Below are 21,954 nucleotides of genomic sequence, written 5' to 3' on the forward strand. Positions count from 1 at the left end.
CATTCTGTTCCCCTTTCCTAGCTGTTGAGTTTGAGCAATCACATTATGTCCTGTTCAGCATTCTTCTGTAAGATGAGTTAACTTCTTAATTAATTGAAACAGATTGAAACAAAGTATTTGTTTTCACAGGGATATACCCGTGTTGCTGAACATCTTTATTTTCTCATAAAGCTGTGAATTACTGTATCAGAATTATTTTCTGTATATAATACAGGGTTTACACAAATTATAGTGACGGAGAAGTGTTCTCTGTCAGTTGTGGCGCACCATTAAGAGCTTTCATAGTTAATTGATCAGCTATGAGGAATGTATGTGTTTAAAATAATCTTAACAATAAAAAAGCCAAAAATATAGAACGAGAAATAAAGCTAATGGGGTATTTTTGGGAGTGGAGTTGGGGAGACAAAAAAGTTGATGGAAAGCTGGTTGATAGGCTCTATAAAATAATAAAAAAGAATAATAAAATAATGGGAAAGGGTAAAATAATAAGTAGGAAACAAAAGCCAAAAAGTGGGCATCTTTGCAGTGTTTTTTTTTTTTTAAGATTATGAATATGTCAAAGACATGAATATTTATGTATGATGTGCTTGTATTTTAAGTGGCTGCAAAAATTTTTCCACTTGGGTGGAGGAAAGTTACTGCATCTCCAATACTTTCTCTCTCACAGTTTCTGAATAGTTTCCCAAATATGTGAAGTACATTCATTTGTTAAGATATCCAGGATTGGTCCCAGTATGGATTTTGATTTGCTTGTGATTCCTAGTGTATATTCTTAACCCTAGGCATTTGTTTTATAGAATTTTGCCACTGTTCACAAGGAATATCACTGCTCTTTGAAAACAAGCAAGGTCAAAAATAGATCCCCTGTAATGGTTTTGTGGTTATAACATTTTTACGTATAAGGGATTGTAAATTGTTGGTTTAATCGGTTAGCTTATGAGAGAGGTCTGGTAGATGAGTGGCCTGTAGAGTGTAATGAAAAGAGACCTAGTTCTGGCTGTACTGTTGCTTTGTTTTATGGCGTTTGGCAAACAATTTCACTTCACTGGGTTTCCTTATCTGTAAAAGATGAGAGTAGATGTTTGTTCCCTTAGGGTCCTAGATGGTGTGCCAATAACTCCAGTGAACATAGAGAGGTAGCTCTTTTTAAATAACGCTGAGGGTGCTATTCGGTGCACTTACCGTAAAGCATAGAAAAATGTCTGATTCCGTAAGTATATTATCAAAAGAGGGAAAACAAGTTACACCCTCCTCTCCCGTTTTAAACCACAAAGAGACCTTTAGGGCAATATTTTAAAAACTCTTGTAGTACATTTTATGAATCATTTCAGTGTGCTGATGTTTAACATAAAAAATTAACACTTCTGGGGATGCCTGGGTGGCTCAGTGGGCTAAGCTTCTGCCTTCAGCTCAGGTCATGATCCCAGGGTCCTGGAATGGAGCCCCACATTGGGCTCCCTGCTCAGCGGGGAGCCTGCTCCCCCCACCCCATCTCTCTCTGCCTGCCTCTCTGCCTACTTGTGATCTTTATCTCTCTGTCAAATAAATAAATAAAATCTTAAAGAAAAGAGTTACACTTCTGGGGCACCTGGGTGGCTTAGTGGGTTAATGGTCTGCCTTCCTCTCAGTTCTTAATTCCCCGGGGCCTGGGATCAAGCCCTGTGCCTGGCTGCCTGTTCAGTGAGGAGTCTGCTTTTCCCTCTCCCTCTCAATTAAATAAAATCTTTAAAAAAAAAAAAAAAAGTATATGGAAAAAAGAATGAAGTGATAAGAATTGCCACAAATAGGTGATAGTAGAAAATAATGACTTTCCCTAATATAAAGTATGATCTTGATATAAACTGAGCTTTTCAGGAATGTTTATTCCGCAAATTGATGTATACTGATGTTCATTTTGTAGGTTCATCAAGGATTGTTTCTGATGATTTATAGAATTCAGTATTTCAAAATAAAAAAATTAAAAAAAAAAAAAGAATTCAGTATTTCAATAATTTAATCTGGTAAATACGCTAGTTGAGCAAGGTTAAAATTTACTCTGTATGTGTTGTGGGAACATTTCCTATCCCGCTCTTTTTATTTTGTTAGAGATGTTTTTGTCCTTTTTAAGTAGCTGTGATTATTGAACAATGCAGGCTTAATTTAAGTGTTTCCTTTTGGCTTCTTGAGCACCTTTTTTCATGTAGCAGAAATTTTACTTATTAGAAAGACATGATGGTTAGAAAATAGGCAGCCTGCAGCTCATCTTGCTGGTGGTTATTTAAGTTACTTGGCTTACCTTTTCTGAGGACATTTTTCCTAACGATGATCCTATATTTGCCAAACTCTGAGCAGGTCCTGCTGGCAAATGGAATATCTTTCTCCTCAGTTTATACTCCAGACCTTTTGTTGTATGCCATATATTATATATACTATAAAACTTATGGAAGTTGATTTAACTTTCTTTTTATTGGCATACCTGTTTTTATTGGCGTGTTGAGAATAATTTTACCTTTAAACTGAATTTTTAAAAAAAAATGCTGTTCATTTCCTGCAAGCGATGGTTAGGACTCTCTTAGTTGCAGTTAGCGTTTCCTAATCTGCTTTTAATCGCGCAACTCTTCCTCTGTAGAACCGAGACCAAATACACAGTTCATTCATGCATATGCATTTAGGTATTGATTGAGTCAGCTGTAGGTCTAGCTGGATGCTCAGGTAGGGTGGTTGAGTAGAATACTTAGAAGAATATACAGTTTCTACCCCACAGATGTTAATCCAGTTGGGGAGATTAAATCTACATTGAAGAGTTGTTGTAGATGATATATATCAAATGACTGTTAGCAGTTAACAGAATGTAGTAGAACATAGAAGGATGTTATGGTTTTGAGTTCTCTTAAAAGGTTTCATTGAAATGGTGAGACTTGATCTGGGCTTAAACAGGAGCAGGTTGTTAATAAAGTAAGAGAAAAGCAAGGCATACTGGCTTAAAAGCAAGGGCATAGAGGTGTGGGTGGGTATGTTCTGTTGGATGAAAGATTACATTGATGACGCCAAATTTGTATTAGGGTAATAGCAATTATGTGAAAAGGCCAGTGTGGGAGAAAACTGTGTGCCCGGTGCCCAGTAATGTAAAAGATGATAGACTCTTCAGTAATGTAAAAGGTTGTAATGTAATGTAACATGTAAGAATGTAATGCAAAAGATGATATAGGTGTCTCTTTTACCACAGTAAAAACTTTGATAGGTTAGGAATTGGAAGAGCCAAGTCCGTTGCTTTTGATTTTTTTGCACTTAGGTTGCTGTTAATGTGAGCAGTTTCAACCAAGAGAGTCTGTGGATTCCTTTTGCTTTAATATTCTTTAATTCCATTATTGAAGATAAGAAGTGGCAGCCACTGGTTCGTATTACCTGGGGAGTTTGGTGTAGCTGATGGAGGTTACCTGCTGTAAATATTTCGTAAACACATTCCTCTGTTACTGTTTCGTTCCATTGTCCTATTCAGCACATGTACCGAAGTTTTAAGGTTCTTGGTCATTTCCTTCTAAAATTGTATTAGTCAATTAAATTATCTAATTGAGATCAGAAGGAATAGAGCTTTGTTTAAGGGAAAGTGTAGAGGAATAGTTTTAATTTTGGAAAACCTTAGAGTACCAGCTTTGAGTTGAGAACATTGGTAATCATTGGGGATGATAGCAGGTTGATAGCATCTGGGGGAGGGCTTTAAGTGCCATCCCCGGGGGTCACATAGTTTTTATGTGGTAGAACTGGGTTTGCACCCAGGTCTTTTGGACTTCAAAGTCTGTATTTTCACTAGACTATTCAAGCTAATTAGGAAGATAGACACAAATAAGTAATTGTAGTGCCATGTACTACATTGTGGTATTAGAAGTATCATCAAAGCATAGAAGAAATACAGAGGGAGGGAATGATTAAATCAGCTTCGAGATGGAGCATTGAGAGATTCCTGGAGAAGGATGATACCTGAACAGGGCTTCGATAGCAATCTAGGAGCTGTGTAGGGCAAAAGGGAATAATAACATTCATGTTTCAGTACCTCTGTACTTTGCTTTAAAAGACCAGGGTTATCTGGCTTATTTCTACTGTCTATTCTCTTCATCAGTCTCCCTTGTCCTTTTTTTTTTTTTTTTTAAGATTTTATTTATTAGAGCACACACACATGTGAACATGACCCTGGGATCATGATCCGAGTCAAAGGCAGGTGCTTGACCAGCTGAGCCACCCAGGTGCCCCTCCCTTGTTCTTTTTATATAGAAACGTGATCATGACATTCTCATCCCAGATGGTGGGTGGTTATATCATTTTCACATTGCTGACATTTCTATTAATTATATACCATACCATAGCAATAATTCCTACAGTTTTTCTTCAATTAAATGAAATATTGTGTAGTGTATATACTACGTGTGTGTGTGTGTGTGTGTGTGTGTGTGTGTGTGTGTGTGTGTATAAGCATAAAACACCACAGCTTGTCCATTCCTGAATTTTTTATTAATCTCTTGGTTGGGTCTTGAGTCTGAATATTTGAGGATATACATTTGAGTCCCAGTCTTTTTCCCTTCTAAGTGTTCTGAAGACACCTTACCATCCCCGCCCCACCCCCCCAGCATGCACAGAGATGTGTCCAAAGTAATACCTGTGTATTCTGTGGATAATTCTGAGACCAGTAAGATTTCTGCCACCCTTGTCCCCACTTTTTTTTTTTCTTTTACTATCTTTGATAATTTTGATTTGTTGTTTCGATTCTGTTCTCTTGTTTGGGAAAAGCAATTAGCCTTTGTTTTCCGTAATTTATCTTTTTTTCTGATTGCTGCCATTTTTGTTTTGTTTTCCATAACTCTCTGCTTTCTATGTCAGTGATGTTGTTACTAGCTATTTCTATTTCTCTCCAGGTCTTCTGTGGTTTTTATTTTTATTTTTTTTATTTTTATTTATTTATTTTTTGGTCAGAGAGCGTGAGCACAGGCAGACAGAGTGGCAGGCAGAGGGAGAAGCAGGCTTCCTGCTGAGCAAGGAGCCCGATGTGGGACTCGATCCCAGGACGCTGGGATCATGACCTGAGCCAAAGGCAGCCGCTTAACCAACTGATCCACCCAGGTGTCCCAGTTTTTATTTCTTTTATAGTTTATTGTCATATTTATTTGCTGAACTATTAAGCTGTTCCCGGAGTTCTCTGATTTGTCTCAGTCATCTGCCTTTTTAGTGTTTTGTCTATATGGTGGATTCATACAGTGCATAGGTCCTATACTGAAATCTTTTTTATTATTATTCATCAAAGAATGGAGTGACTTCTAGTTGAAACTGTTGTCGAGGGAGGAACAGTGTGGGGAAATAGCAGAGAAAGTCATCTAAGGGAGGCAGCAACTTCAGTCGGGATATGTTCTCACAGAATACTTTTTCACTAGGCTGATGTGTCCTGTGCTCTGAAGACATTTCTTCCTTTAAAATAGTTTAATTAAAATTAAAAACTTTAATTTTAATTAAAATTTAAGTAAAATTTTGGGGCGCCTGGGTGGCTCAGTGGGTTAAAGCCTCTGCCTTAAGCTCAGGTCATGATCTCAGGGTCCTGGGATCTGAGCTGCAGGCTCTCTGCTCAGCAGGGAGCCTGCTTCCGCCTCTCCCTCTGCCTGCCTCTCTGCCTACTTGTGATCTCTCTGTCAAATAAATAAATAAAATCTTCAAAAAAAATTTTAAGTAAAATTTAAATAAATTAAAGTAATAATATGTATATATTTTGAAAAAAGTACTTCCAGTGGTTTTTTTTTTTATTTGACAGACAGAGATCACAAGTAGGCGGAGGGGAAGCAGGCTCCCTGCTGAGCAGAGAGCCCAGTGCGGGGCTCGATCCCAGGACCCTGGATTATGATCTGAGTCGAAGGCAGAGGCTTTAACCCACTGAGCCACCCAGGCGCCCCAGTACTTAGAGTTTTATAATAAATATCATTATTCTCTTGTCTCAACTCTCCCCAACTCCTAGTTTTTATTTTCTTGAGATAACTGTTTTTCAACACTCGTAGCTGTTGGTTATTACATTTCCTTCCATATTTATAAGTAATATGCTTATATTCTTTTAAATTTTTTAAAATGTTAACTATTAACTGTTTATTATGAAAGATGAGGTTTTATATATATCACCTGTCTTCATTTTTATCCTTATACTTTTTGAATGTCTTTTTAAAATGATGATCTTGATACTCATTGTTTATGACTGTGGATTACATTTTCTGTTGTGTATTTGTCTTGTAGTTAAAAATTGCCTCCATCTATTCGCTTATTTGATTTTCTAAGTTCCTGTCAGTTCTTCCCAAACTTGAAAAAGAATTATAAAACTGTCTGAACACAACACTGTTTTCCACCTGATACAACACATCAAGAAACCTTATCTGTTTACTCCCTACCATTTCCCACCCTCTTCCTCTTCTCCTTGCTTCCTCTACTCCCCTCTTCCAGTCTGTGCCAAATATCTTCTAGACCTGTTACACATTATCCAAGGATTTTTCTCCACTTCTCTCCTATGAGAGAGCTTATTTCCTTTATCTTGGTGTCTTTTTTTTTGTTTTTTTCTTCTTTTCTGTTTGCTCCTTTGTTTCAGTGGACCTTGTGTTCCTTCTAGAGGGTGCAGAGGAAGGAAAGTTTTTGATACTTTGCCTATACTTCGATAAAATGTGTGTGACTATGTAATAGTTTGGGTATATAGTCTGAGTGAAATAATTTTCAGAATCTTAAAGTTACTGCTTCATTTGTCTCCTTTCAGGTGTTGCTATTGAGAAGACTAATGCCATTCTGATTCTGGAAAGCAGTTAACTAGACTCTGCAAAAATATTAGTATCATGAAAGGCAAAAAAATTTAAAAGTCCGGGAAACTATTCTAGGTACTTTTCATCTTTTTTCTTTCTGAAAGTTTTTAGACTTTATTCTTACCCCTAATGCTCTGTTATGTCACAGTACCATACCTTGGTATGGCTATTTCTTTTCCTTTGTTGTATGGGTACATTCTTTCAGTTCGCATAGTCATAAATTTCAGTTTGGGAAATTATGTGTTTGGGAGTTTCTCCCTTTTTTTTTCAAGTCTGTTTCTAGTTGGTTGGATGTTAGACCACCTGGATCGATCTTCTGACTTTATTATTCTGTTTGATTTTTAATTCTACTTTTTGAGAGGTTAAAAAAAGATGTGCAGAGTGATGGTTGGAGACTTAGGCTCTGAAGCCTGAAGCCCAGTTTGATTTCTGGCTTTGCCATTTTCTAGCTGTGTGAAGTTACTTAATACTCTTTCTGTTTTTCATGTGTAAATTGGGTTTGTATTAGTACCTCACTCAAGGATGTGGGAATAAACGAGTTCATTCACCCAAAGTGCTTAGAAAATTTCCTGGTAGATAGTAAATGTTCATTGTTATTATCATTTGGCATCATTAGTACCTCAAGTTAATAATCCAGCTGTCTATTTGAATTGTTAGTTAAGAATTTTAAAGAATTCTTAATTTCATTAAAAGTTTGAGGAGCTCTTGTTTGCTGCTCTGTTCTTACAGTCTCTTGTTTTGTGGGTGCAGTTATCATCTTAATGGGACAGAAGAGGAAATTTGGGAAAAACCTCCAAGATACAAAATGGACCCCAAAACTAAATACCTGATAAAACACATCAAGTCAAATACACAGAAACAAAAATAAATTGAAATTTTAGATTTTTGGGGTTCAGCAGTGCTAAGGTTTTTTTTGGTTTCCTGTGTTGGTAGTTTTATCATATTTACTCTTTTCTATGAATGTTTTGGTGTACGTCTTATATGTTGGCTTTTTCTAAATTTCCTCATAATGAGGTTCTAGTTATATTTGGTGGAAATACATGTAAGTATTGTGTACTCGGTGAAGCACATCAGGAAGCACAGACTTCTGCTTGTCCTTTTGTCGGTGATACTAAGTTTGAACATCAAAGGTGAGGTCAGATAGTTTCTCCATTTTAAGAGTACCTTTTTATCTGTGTTAATTAAGTGATCTTGGGTTGATATTTTCAGAATGTAATTATTTATATATACTTTGGCATCCTTTTTAGATGTAAGATACTGTGATCTGTGATCTGGTCATTATCCATTTTGATTCTCAGATCCAAATCTGACCAGGAGAAGCCCTTTCAAGCTGGCTTCTTTGCCTTTTTATGTGTTCATATCAGTTTTTGACCACTTCCTTAGTCTGGCATGACAAGATATTCTAGGTTCACCTTGTACTTTCCCTGTCCCAGACCTAGAACTCAGATTTTTCTCCAAGGAGCTCTTTTTTCTCTTCATGGAGGAATGATAGTAAAAAACCCAAAATCTGGGGGTTGAGTCTGCTTTTTGCTATGGAGGTATCATTGCTTCTGGGTCCCTGTGTGTGTGCATACATATATATGTATGCATGTGTGTACCTACACATGCATAGGCATGTGTGTATTTGTATCTGGTATATAGTTACATTCATTTGTGTCCATTTATATTTAATTTTAGTAGGGATTTCCCCCTAATTCTTGTTTTATTTTTGGATATGTATTCAGTAACATTGTGCAAAAGTCAAAAACTATATTAAAAGGTACATTCGAATACCTTTTTCCTTTTTTTAACCACATTTTAACTACCTACAAGCAACATGTATATAAACCTTAATTTGAAGTTTATCCTTTCTTGTTTTTTTTTCTATTTGCAGATACATACATGTACATGTATTAGTTACTCTTCTTTGTTGCACAGTAGTTTGCCTAACATTGAGTTTTTTTCCCACATTGCTTTTTTCACTTAAGATAGCCTTAATATCTCTCCATCAGTTCATAGAGACCTTCCTCATTTCCTTTTTATAACTGCAGAGTGTTCCGTTGTGTAGATGCCTAATGGTTTCTGCATTGTGCGTCTTCACTATGTTTACAGGATTGTGCGATTCCAAAGAGTGCCATCATAACTTACTGTGTTTGTGTGTGTTTTAATTAAAACATAAATTTATTATTTCTTGAGGTTCTATGAGTAGAATTGAATTAGTTGTTGGAGCTCTCCCTTGGCGAGTCTCTCAAGCAGTTGCAGATGGAAGTTGGGGCTAGAGTCATTTGGAAGTTGAAAGTAACGCAACATCCAAGGTAGCTCACACATTATACCTGGCAACTGACTCTGGTTGTCAGCTCAGGGCTCACCTCAGGCTCTAGCTGACATTCCAGCTGAAATGCCTATTTGTGACCTATTTTTGGCAGGAACTTCCTAGAACATGGCAGTGGGGTTCTGAAAGGGAGTATCCCAAAAGTGAGCATTCCAAAAGGTCAAGTGGGAGCTGCAAAGCTTTTAAGATTTATCTCAGAAATCCTAGAACATCACTTCTACTTCTGCACTCTTGATCAACCAGAGCATTTATGCTGGCCCAGATATAAGGAGAGAAGAATTCGTCTTAATGTGAGAAACAGGGTGCATGAAATTGAAAGCAACTGTATTTGGAGATTGTATACGTAGTCTGCCTTCTAGCAATCACAGTTCACATCCCTTCCATATGTGAGATATATGCACTTCTTTCCGGCACTCACACAGTCTCATCCCAGTGTGGCATCAGTTTGACTCCAGAATCTTGTTCCTGGAGTCAGGTCCAGATAGGAATAGATAAAGATTCCTGGGTGCAGTTCCTTTAGTACAGTTCCCTGAAAACAGTTGCCCTCCATCTGAAGATCTTTATTGAGATCTTTATTTCTCATTATGGTTTTGAGTTACTGTCTAGTGTTTTGTGTTTTTTGTTGTTGTTCCCTCTCCATTTCCTCTAGGATGGCTCTAGTGATGAACTTCTCAGCCTTTGTTTATCTGGGAATTTTACGATTTCTCCCTTACCTTTGAAGGAGTTTTGCTGGATATAGGATTCTTAATTGACAGGGCTGTTGTTGTTTTTCTTTGAGCCCTTTAAATACATCATCTCAGCTCACTGCCTTCTAGACTCCAAAGTTTCTCATGAGAAATCTGCTCAAAATGTTAGGATCCCTTAATGTGATAATCACCTTTGTTTTGCTGTTTTCAAAATTCCCTCTTTGTCTTTTGGAAGTTTGAATATAAGGTATCCTGGCATGGGTGCCGTTGAGTTCATTACGTCGAGGTTGTTGAGCTTTATAGATGTTTATTATATTCATGTCTTTAATCAAATTTGGCAAGTTTTCAGCCATTATTTCTTCATATATTCTCTCGGCCTTTGTCTCTCTTACTGGGACTCCCACAATGCATATCTTGCTCTACTTGTTGGTGTCCCATGGGTCCCTTAGGCTCTGGTCACTTTTCTTCCATCTTTTTTCTCTCTGTTCCTCAGACAAGATAATTTCCATTGCCCTATCTTAAAGTTCATGGATTATTTTTCCTGCTCAAATGAGTCTTTGAATTGCTCTAGTGAGTTTTTCATTTCAGTTACTACACTTTTCAGGTCCAGAATTTCTTCATGGTTTCTATTTAGGTTTTCTATTTATTGATATTCCCATTTTATTCATATTTCAATCATATTTTCTTGACCTTCTCTACATCTTCCTTTGTTTTTTGAGCATCTTTAAGCTAGACATTTAAAAATCTTTGGCTAGTGTATCTGCCATCAGAGCTTTTTTACGGACAGTTTCTTTTCTTTCTTTTTTTCCTTTAAAGGACATACTTTTGGGGCACCTGGGTGGCTCAGTCATTAAGCATCTATCTTTGGCTCAGGTCATGATCCCAGGGTCCTGGGTTGAAGCCCCGCTTAGGGCTCCCTGCTCAGCGGGAAGCCTGTTTCTCCCCCTTCCATTCCCCCTGCTTGTGTTCCTCTGTTGCTGTGTCTCTCTCTGTCAAATAAATAAAATCTTTAAAAAAAAAAAAAAAAAAAAAGGCCGTACTTTACAGGTTTTTTGTACGGTTAAGGTTTTTGTTTTGTTTTGTTCTTTGCTGAAAACTGGTTATTCTAATCTAATATGTTAATTCTGGAAATCAGATTTTCCCCTTCCCAGTGTCTTGCTGCTTTTTATTATTGTTTTTTTGGGAGGTATTGTAGGCTCTCTGACAAGGATCATCAGCCTGAGGTAAAAATTTAAGGTCTTCTTCAAGACTTGCCCTGGGCATACACGGTCTTTCTGATTTCCCCTGTATGTATAGTTGTTCTTTAATCTCCTAGTCTTTAATGTTGGGCTCCCATAGGGAGGAAGAGTGAGAAATAAAGGGAGGGGAAAGGGCATAGGTCCTTTAAAGCCCCTTGAAATTTCTTCAGCTTGAGTGGAGGAAGGGCTTATCATGGGGAAGGTCTGACAGCAATGACTACCCTTCTCTGTGTCTGTACCTCTTGGATGGGAAGCAGCGATCAGAGTGCAAGGTCCCAGTATTCAGAGGACAGTCATGTATGGCCACCCTGGTTCCTGCAAGCTCTGTGTAAGCTGCTCCAAGAACAAGTGCCTTGCCATGTGACCGGGGGTGGGGTGTGGTAGGAAAGGTGACTGTTCGCTTTGCTCAGAGCTGAAATTAACCACAGTTGTACTGTCCTGGTCTTTGTCTTGGAAGTTGCAAGCCTTCAGTAAACTCCAGAGTTCCAGAACAGTTCCCTGAGACAGACTCCACCAGCAATTATTTAGGTGGGGAGGCCAGTTTTGCCAGTGCTTCCTGCTCTGCTGTCTCCTCAGAATCTTCTGTCTGTGCGTGTGTTTTAGGGATATACCTTCAGGGTGAGAAGCTAGAAATGGGATTGCTAGATCAGAAGATAAATACATATGTAATCGAGTTAGATATTGCCAGATTGCCCTCCTTAGAGCTTGTAAAATTTTGCGTTCCTACTAGCAGTGTATGAAAGTACTTGTTTCCTCACAGCTTCACCAACAGTACGTTGTCAAGGTTTTGAGTTTTTGCCAATCTGGGGTAAGTAGTGATTTCTTAATGTAGAGATAAAAGTAAAGCCTAAGGAGAGAAAGCAGTAGTACAAAGAATTAACCTGGATTTCTAGTTAAAAAATGTGAATTAAACACGTGTTTCTCTTCCCTCCTAAGACCCACTAAAATGGAAATAAAGAAAAAGAACTTGGGGCGCCTGGGTGGCTCAGTGGGTTAAGCCTCTGCCTTCAGCTCAGGTTATGATCTCAGGGTCCTGGGATCGAGCCTTGCCTCGGCTCTGCTCAGTGGGGAGCCTGCTTCCCCTCCTGTCTCTCTGCCTGCTTGTGATCTCTCTCTCTCTCTCTGTCAAATAAATAAAATCTTTAAAAAAAAAAAAAAAAGAACTTAAGAGGAAGGTGCTGCTTCTATTCTGATAATGTGCAGTGTTTTGTTTGTTTAAAGTTCAGTTGAATATCCTTTTGGTAAAATACTGGTTTAGAACTTTTGCCCGTTTTTCTAACTGGTGTTTGATTTTTCACAGTTCACAGTTTTTAAGAATTCTTTGTGTATCAAGGATATTGTCCTTCTGGGATGTTGTAAATATTTTCTTTCTTTCTTTTTTTTTTTTTTTAATTTGTTTCTGGTGTGTTCTGTTTTAACCATGCAAATTTTTTTCTTCTGTTGCATTATGTTTATGAGCGAGGCGCTGAAAAGCTGATGGGATGCTTTATGTTTAAGGCTGGGGCTTATCCATAGACAAAGTTCTTGATGATCTATTCTGTGAGTCATTTTGATTTAAAAGAGTCTACCAATTTCTTGCTAAAGAAAGTTGGCAGATGGGCCCTTTTCTGTACATGGATCTTTTATCCCTGTGTTTTCTTCTCTTCCTTCCCATTGCTGTGCCTGGGGTCCTCAAATCTCTATTTTGGGTCTTGTATTCTATAGTTAGCTTTCATTCTCCTGCTGTAGTTGGGGAACTGTAGTTTCTTGTAGTTGCTATGTGTCATGTATTGAGAATCCAGGGATTCCCCCCCCCCCCCCCAGTCTTGGAATGAGTCTAGATGTTAACCTCCTGCCTCACCATTGTCTTGGGAAGTCATTCAGAGGTGTAGTTTTTTTGTTTTTTTTTTTTTAAGATTTTATTTATTCATTTGACAGGCAGAGATCACAAGTAGGCAGAGAAGCAGGCAGAGAGAGGAGGAAGCAGGCGCCCTGCTGAGCAGAGAGCCCTATGCGGGGCTCAATCCTAGGACCCTGGGATCATGACCTGAGCCAAAGGCAGAGGCTTTAACCCACTGAGCCAACCCAGGCGCCCCAGAGGTGTAGAATTTTGAATCCTTTGAGAATTAGGTAGTGAGACTTGACTGACTTCCACGGGCACTTGGGATGTCTGTTTTCTCAGTCCTGGTAGTTTCTCTTTTCTCATCTGTGGTCTCAGGTTCTTTATCTTAATTTCTTTTATTCTCATTTCAGTGGATTTTAGATGGGAGAAGAAAGAAACATACTAATTTATTGTACTTAACTAAAAATCCAGGTGGTTGTTTACCCATAGAGTTCTCTCTCCTTTGGCTCTACTTCCTGAGCAGTTGGATCCTCTCAGTACTTCACATATTGTGCTTTTATAACTTAAGAGCTTATATGCCTATACTCAGATGATTCTGATCAATAGTTAGAAAATTGGTTTCCTTTTTCCCTCTTTGATGTCCTTTTTAACTTAAATGGAAGGTTGTTTGTTTTTTTTTTTTCTTTCAATTGCAAGCAAAAGATTGTTGGTTGGTCTTTGAAATATGAATGGTACTTAAGAGAGTCATTTGACTTAAATTCGACTTCTGTTGACTTAATTGACTTAAATTTCCTTATATTGGTATAGTTTGGGGATTATAGCTATTTTGTAGTTTCATTTTAAATGAATTTCCTTTCCTCTTTCTTCTTTTTATTTTGGTGGTTTTTAAGAAGGGGAAGTAACCATACCTTTATTCTTTATTTTAAAATGCATTTACTACAATGTCAAAAGCAACGTTCAAATCATATATTTCATTTAGGACTTTGAATACCTGGATTAAGTACCCATAACAGGAACTTTTCCTGATTTGTATAAAAAGTTCTGCATGAAGTGTATGATTCTAGTCTGGCACATTTGGTCACAGTCAGTTTCAAGTCACGGTGAACAGAGGAGAGCGCCTCCGAGAACACACAAGTGCTAGAAGTATAGAGCTGTCAGAGTCTGCGGCAGCGGCAGGTTTCTTTCACTACCCTTCTTACTAGCTCTTGTCTCTCAAGGTACTTCTGCTCCTGTCTGCACATCTGCTTCAAGGTCTCCATGCAAGCCAGTAGTTTCAGTTCTCTTGTAAGTTAAGCTTCCATGAGCCGCTGGTCTCTCTCAAACCTACATGTGCCCTTTCTGCCTCAGCTCTTTACAGCTGACAAGTGTACTCTTGCTGTTGCTTGTCATATTTCCCAGAAAAACAGATTGGCCCAGACCATCTTTTTGTGTTCCACTTGCGGTTTGTTGTTCTAGCCAAACTATAAATTGGCAATCTTGAATCAGGGGTCCAGCGTTGTTCATCTGCTTCCAGATGTCAGAGAGGGAGTAGTAGGGCAGCAGAGCCGTGGTAAGGAACCAGAAATGGGGCGGTTACCCTGGTAGGTGAGGGAGTAGGATAGACCTGAATACATAGGGTATTCTCTCCTTCAGTATCCAGTTTATTTTTAATAGACTACCTCAGGCAAATACTTAGTGCGGAATGAATGTTGTAGGAAACTGATACTTAGGTGTCAGAGTTGACTGGGACATCTTTCCTATTTGATCCTATTTTCGGTTTGCACTGTGAATGTAGTAGCATAGTGTGAGAAAGATCACTGTACTAGAAGACAGAAGTCTTGGATTCTAGACCTGGTTTTTGCCAATATTGACTTTCTTCATCAGAATAATTTTTAAAAGGTCAATGGAGTAGAATAGTTTTAAGGTACTATGTAGCTGTAAAAACGTTGTGACTCAGATTGTGTCCTACTAAGCTGGGAAAGGTAATTTTCACAAAATTAAAAGTTCAGGTTAATGTAAAAAATTAGGAACAAGAATAGAATGATTGGACCCATATGTTAGGAATAGATATGGGAGTTTTGTAGTGAGCCTGATTCTTCTCATCTGTACTTGCTTCATTTGAAATGGGATGGTCTTTGTAAATAGATTGAAGTCAGTATAGTTAAAAACTTCCCAACCTAACTTGAAATCAAGTAGTGTATTACTGTATGTGTAATATTGAAATTTGAAATGCTTTTTGTCTTTGATGCTTTTTTAAGAAATAGGAATTGGATATTTGGAATAATTGAGTGAAACGCGTTTCTTTTACTTTTTAGGATTTAAGTGCCCCGTATGCTCAAAATTTGTACCTTCAGATGAAATGGATTTGCATCTTGTGATGTGTTTAACAAAGCCAAGAATAACCTATAATGGTAAGTCTGGTGCTTTAAAATGCTATTTTAAATTAGAATTACCTTAGATTTTATGAATTTTATGTTTCAGGTAAAATTTAAAAGGCAAGGAACCCTGGAGCTAACTGGTTTTTTAGTTAGGTCTGATGCTTTGGCTTTACCATTCTTTCCTGACCACCATCTCCAGACATTTAAAATCCTAGGCAAGATTTCTCAGTGTAGCCTTGGTACATTTTGAAATAGACTTAAAAAAAAAAAAAATCACACAGTTCATTCCTGGCTTTTTTCAAAAATTCTTAAATAGACAAATTTCAAGAGCCTACAAGAAAATTTCATGGATTTTTCAAATGTAGTATTTTTTATTTTTTATTTATTTTTTATTTTTAAAGATTTTTATTTATTTATTTGACAGAGATCACAAGCAGGCAGAGAGGCAGGCAGAGAGAGAGGAAGGGAAGCAGGCTCCCTGCTGAGCAGAGAGCCCAATGCGGGGCTCGATCCCAGGACCCCAGGATCACGACCTGAGCCGAAGGCAGAGGCTTAACCCACTGAGCCACCCAGGTGCCCCTCAAATGTAGTATTTGATTTGGAATAGAATGAGTAGGAAGAGCACCAGTAAACAGTGAACCCAATTGAAAGGTTGACTTCATTCAACAAATGTCTTTTTTTCTTTAAAGATTTTATTTGTTTATTTATTTGAGAGTGTATGATTTGGGGGAGGGGTAGAGGCCCTGGAGAGAGACAGGCAGACAGACTGCTGAGCGCAAGGTCCCATACCAGGAGATCATGACCCCAGCAAAATCAAGAGTGGTCACTTAAACCGCTGAGCCACCCAGGCACCCTTCAGTAGATGTCTTATGAGAACCTGGGGAGTACGAGGTGTGGTGTTAGGAGGTTGGGATACAGCAGTGAATAAAACAGATGGATTCTACAGCTGAGCATCAGCCAGAAGTTAACCAGTTTAGCCCACTTAAGAATTTGAGATTTAAAAAAAAAAAAAAAAAAAAGAATTTGAGATTTCTCCCCAGATTACAAAAATGTTGGGGTGGGAGGTAGACTTTAATATTGACATAAACATGTTACCCTGTCTAGCTCTTTTGCAAACTGATTTAGGAATCTCTTTCTAATAGAGCAGTGCTTCAGCCACACCATTACAGTATTGACAATAGAACCCTTTCCCTTCACCCTTTATTTTCCAGTGAATAAGTAAAAGAAGATTATAGCAGTTCCTTTGAATAGTAAATGCACCTGTTGATTATATCCAAACCTTCTTGCATTGTCAAATTGAATTGGTTACTTTGCATAATATAATTGAAATTCAGTTACTTAAAAAATAAACATTCTCAGTCAGGTTCAAAATTTGAGATAAAAGTGATGGGGCTTGTTTCTCATTTGTACTCCATTGTCTTATCATTACCCTCCATAATTTTTTTTTTTTTTAAAGATTTTATTTATTTATTTGACAGAGATCACAGGTAGACAGAGAGGCAGGCAGAGAGAGAGAGGGAAGCAGGCTCCCTGCTGAGCAGAGAGCCCGATGTGGGACTCCATCCCAGGACCCTGAGATCATGACCTGAGCCGAAGGCAGCGGCTTAACCCACTGAGCCACCCAGGCGCCCTACCCTCCATAATTATGATTATTGCAAGCGTTTTAAAAATAAAAATCCTTAAATGTTAAGAGTCTAGCTGTGAATTTTGAAAGCACAAATATTAATTCCTTGAACAGTGTTTGCACATAACCTTAGTATTCTGTACATTTCCTTATTGTGAGAGAGATACATACGTACATACATATATATAAATCATATATATATGCTACATATACGTATATGCTATAATCTTTGTGAATGTTGATAATTTGGCAGTTTTTAATTTCCTTAACTGGGCTCAAGCCAAGAGTTTTTTGTTTGTTTGTTTTTTAAGATTTTACTTATTTATTTGACAGAGGTCACAAGTAGGCAGAGAGAGAGGGAGAAGCAGGCTCCCTGCAGAGCAGAGAGCCGTATGTATGCAGGGCTCTATCCCAGGACCCTGAGATCATGACCTGAGCCAAAGGCAGGCCACCCACCAGGCCACCCAGGCCCCTCAAGTCAGGAGTTTTTTACTAGCTCATGTATTTGGTATCTTGAAGATACCTTCAAGAATCAATATGTAACCTTCTGCTTGGGTATAGTGTTGTTGGAAAGGAACCCACAGGCCCAAAATGGTGTCACTTAGGTCAAGGCACCAAGTCGGTAAACCAAGACTCAATACCTAACCTAACTGCAATTTCACCACCGCTCCCCCACTCGCCCCCGTTGTAGCCTTTAACTAGTCAACATGAGAATTTCCTGGTCAGCACTAAGAAATGTGATCAGATGCCTCCAGTTCACCTGAGAAGGGTGACCTTGACTAAAACAATGGATACTTTGCAAATAATTTTCTTTTTTCCACCTCCTCTCCACCTTTAAAAACCTTTCCTTTCTTGTAGCCCTTTCGATCTCCCCTCTACGTGCTAGATAGAATGCTGCCTAATTCATGAATTGATTAATAAAGCCAGTTAGATCTTCAAAATTTACTCAGTTGAATTTTTGTTACTGAAAACTGTAAACCAAGAATTTAGGTTTTAAATACTGAATAGTCTTCAAATTCAGACATTAGTAAACTTAATGGGAAAAGCAAATAAAGGTGCAGATATTTTTAAGAATGGCTACCTACTTTATGGTAGGTATATCTGAAACTTTTTAATTTGTTAAATACATATTAACTGTCTATAAACATTTGAAAAAAGCAGCCCAAAACAGTTTCTTCATAAAAATGGGACAGTGGCCAGCAGTGGTAAAAGAAAAAGTTGTTTGGATTGGCTGTTTGAGGTTAGAGAGTGGTGGCTGGTGGGCAGTATGCCTTCCCATTACGGTCTGCAGGGTTCTTACACCAGGCTGTTTTGAGGGCAGAACCCTGTAGGGAAGGAAAAAAAAATGATCCGGTCTACCCTTCTGTGTTCTTAGCAGAGACCTCTGATAAAAGACAGATTAATAAGAGAAAAACAAAAGTTTAGCAATGCTTGACTTATATACATGGGAGATACCCTGGGAGAAGGGAGTAAATCTCTGAGATGATTTAGAATGTGGGTTTAATGCTGTCTTCAGCTAAAAACAAAGAAGGTGAGGGTGGGGTTGGGAGCCTCTCTAGCTATGGGACTTACAGGGAAAATCAAGGTAAACAAGGCGTTTGTTATGCATATTTAAGCCCTGTGGTTGTCTTCTCCACTGATAAGATAGATTCTCTTCTAATAGTCTCTTACTCTGACAGTTTTACAAATGGAGATTTCCTTTATAAATGCAAATTTCCCTTACAAAAGGATAATGTTTACTCTTTTTTCGGAGCTTCTGTGTCTGTTTTTCAATCTCCTGGAAATAATCCTATACCAAAGAGGCTTATTTTGAGATGGCAGATTCTGTTACCTTTCAGTCTCCCAAATCTCATCTATCACAGGTGATAAAATTGGGCTCTTGAACGGTAAGGTAGTCCTCTAGGATCACTACAAAGTTTAGAGCAAGTTGAGAAAAATCTCGTGTCAGTCGCATGGTTTTCTCACTTCCAGTTTGAATTCCTAAAAATTGATTCTAAAGAAAGATGTGCATCAGAGAGGTAGGGTGTGTAAATTGTGTTGATACTCAAATGAGAATTTTTTTTAGCATGGTGTTTATTCTACCTTTTACAACCTTTCCTAAACTAGCTAGAACTGAAATTTTGAAAAGTATTTGTTAAATGTATACAATTTAACTATAAATATTCAGAGCAAGACGATTGATTAGTTGAGCTTGTTTTTCAGGCTGAATATATTTATAGTCAAACTCTACAATAGCATGAATTTCAGAAATTTAAACATAAACTGGTGATTCAAGAGTTCCAGATTTATACTCAGAGACATTACTCTAAGTGTTTGGTTTCCAGACTAGCTCACAGTGATTTTGTTTTTTTGTTTGTTTCCTTTAACCTGTAATAATATATGCAAATACTCAAGTCTTGGTAACTGAAGAAGAAAATTGGCTAGGTAGAAGCTCTCAGGGTTAAGGCAGCTGGTTCGACAGAGGTTCAGGTAGGAGGCCCAAGGCAATCTGACAGGGAATGATTCAGAGTGATGTGAGTGCTTACCTACTGCAGGTAGTGTTTTTGGCAGGATGGAAAAAATTCAGAGTGCCACAGTGAGTGTTCATCTGTATCGACTGCCCTTAAGTCAGGGACTGCCTGTTGCACGGTCACTGAGTATGCTCTGGCAGTTAAGAAAGAACTAGTGAGACCTTTTACAATGCAACTTGGTAAGTTTATTGTAGGCAGGAAGAGCTACACTTTTCTGCATGAAGCCGGTGGGTATATGCTTAGTGTTCAAGGTGGAGGGGACATGAAGGGAATATTAGATCATAAATGTTTTCTTCGAATTTCTATTCGTAAAACTACTTTCACAAGATTTCTCTGGTGCTTATCATTCAGCTTGATATTAACTATGGGTGACATACAGGCAGTCATGAGACCCTGTAAGTATGTAGCAACCAGTCCGTATTTGATCCTTATCGGAACTACTATAGATCCGCCTTCTGGGCTAAAGGTGAACATTTTTGTCCTTCTGTCAGTCATCACTGACTATTTCATATACTTTCCCCCTTTTCTGTGTGCTTGATTGTTTAGTTTATGGACCTAATAAATCACTGGGTAGTCTGTGAACTTAATATAAATTTTATGGGCATTTCTTTGTTCCTCATTTTCTGAAGTGTTTCAGAACCAAAACCAAAAGATGAAATACTGTTAGCAAGTTCTTAGTCTTGATTTTATTGGTCTTTAAAGTTCATTAGATCATAGCATGTTTTGTGTCCTATAAAGTTCAGTTTTATTTTAGTTTACAGGAGTGTAAATGAAGGTAGTAAGGTTCATATTTAAGAAATCTTTGCTTTAGTGGAAATTGGTACTCATGCGTGTGCATGTGTACCTGCAGGACATGCAACTGAAGGCTGGCTTTTCTTGAGAGTTCATTACAAACTTATCAGTGAATCAAAGCAGAGCTTTTCACAATCATCAGGAATAAACCTGACTGCCGACAGGGTAAGATGTGACTATTACCGTAAACAAATTTGAAGAAAGATTGAGTCCCTTGGAAGGGAACTCTTTTTGTAATGAAAGTAAGGAAGAAGGTTCCCGCCTTCTGTGCAGTCCTCCAGAGAATGTGAAGCACAGACTCACTCAAGTGTTGAAGATCCTTATGCACCAGGCATACAGACCTGGATTCCAGTGTGGATCAGTAGCCTTCCAGTGGCATTATAAGTTGTAAACTTGCTCTCTGCCTTACATACTGCATTTTCTTGGTTTTAAGACCCCCTCTGCGTGTTTAATCTTCCTGAATTCAGGGTATTTCTGAAAATGACATACCTGTTACATTTGCAGTTAAAAAAAAATTTGTCAGCCATAAAGCAGGGTTTTAAGTAAGGGGGTAGTTATCATTGTCTGAGTTTGTATAAACTTTGGCTTTTGTGGAGTTTTGATTATATGCGATGTGATTTGACATCTCTTCATATTTTGCATTGATAGTTATAGGGGTTGAGTTTTAACTTAAATGTGGATTCCTAATAGCTTTAAATGACTTTGTAAAGATCATAATATTATGGGACAGCATTGAAGTAAAGTTAATTTTTTTGTCCCATAAATTGTCATGCAATACAGTGAAACTGAAGGCAGTAGAAAGTGTCAGACCCCTCACACTGGATCGTACAAATTTTAGAATAGTTGACATCCTAGAAGAGGTTGACAAAACGCACAACCGTTCTAAAACCCACATGGGATTCCTTTAGAAAAATGCAGTCACTGTCTATTAAAGGTGAACCTGTATGAAAAATTAAAAATAGACCAGGAGTGAGAGCAGGTGTGATTATAATTACTACCCCTAAGAACTTTAGATTTGTTTTCAAATCATTGTAGTGATAAAAGAATGAATAGGGAATAAGTTTAAAAAAAAAAAGACACATAGTGAAATTAAACCCTTTAGACTTAAGTCATTGAAAATTAAATTGCAACAAATAGATTGAACAGCCAATTAGATAGAGCTCTGAGGAGAATTAGTGAGGTATAAGATGGGTCTGAGAAAATTAAGCAGAGTATAACAGCGGTGGAGAGAGGAGCCTGGGATGAGAGCATCTACCATATGTAAAATCTCAGAAAAAGAGATGGGATTGACTTCTGATTTCTAGCTCTACACGTAAGAAATTTGGAAGTAGCCCTCTGTCCTAAAAACTAAGTAAAAAGCTGGTTCAGACTGAAAAATCAGTAACTTTTCTTGAATTCATAAGAGGAAATGGGAGGACACAGGAAAACTGCCAGCCTCCCTCAGTGATTGCAGAAACAAGTCTCAGGTTTAGCAGACGCTCAGGAATGGGAACCACTGCGGGACACCAGTGCTAGGGTAGGTAAACCTGAACTGTAACTGATGAATTGCTGGGGGCTCAGTGCAGACAAGTCCGAGGATTTTAAACTCCAGGGAGACCTAGTCACGGTGGGGCGCCAACAGTTTTGTAAGATTGTCCTCCAGGAGCTTGACCAGGTTCCCATTGTAAATATGGGGGGAGAATCCATTCTATGTTCTATGGTAAGAGGAAGGAGAAGGGGACCATTTTGAAATACACCAGAGGACTCTTCTTAACAGGGCCTGCCTCAGAGAAACTAGTTAACCAGAACCTGACTGACCTGAGAGAAGGGAAAAACTCAACTCC

General features: G+C 38.1%; 1 protein-coding gene across 3 annotated transcripts in view; it reads left to right on the forward strand.

Moving 5' to 3' along the window:
• ZNRF2 (zinc and ring finger 2) overlaps positions 1-21,954 on the forward strand; it is a 100,104-nt gene that overhangs the window by 40,357 nt on the left and 37,793 nt on the right. For all 3 annotated transcript variants that reach the window (XR_007121417.1, XM_047694482.1, XM_047694481.1), the window contains exon 2: positions 15,143-15,238. Coding sequence is in view for 2 of the 3 variants with exons in the window: in XM_047694482.1 (XP_047550438.1) it covers positions 15,143-15,238 (96 nt within the window). In the remaining variant the exon portion in view is untranslated. The remainder of the gene's footprint in view (positions 1-15,142; positions 15,239-21,954) is intronic.

This window comes from Lutra lutra, chromosome 11 (assembly GCF_902655055.1).
Source record: "Lutra lutra chromosome 11, mLutLut1.2, whole genome shotgun sequence".
Lineage (NCBI taxonomy): Eukaryota > Metazoa > Chordata > Mammalia > Carnivora > Mustelidae > Lutra > Lutra lutra.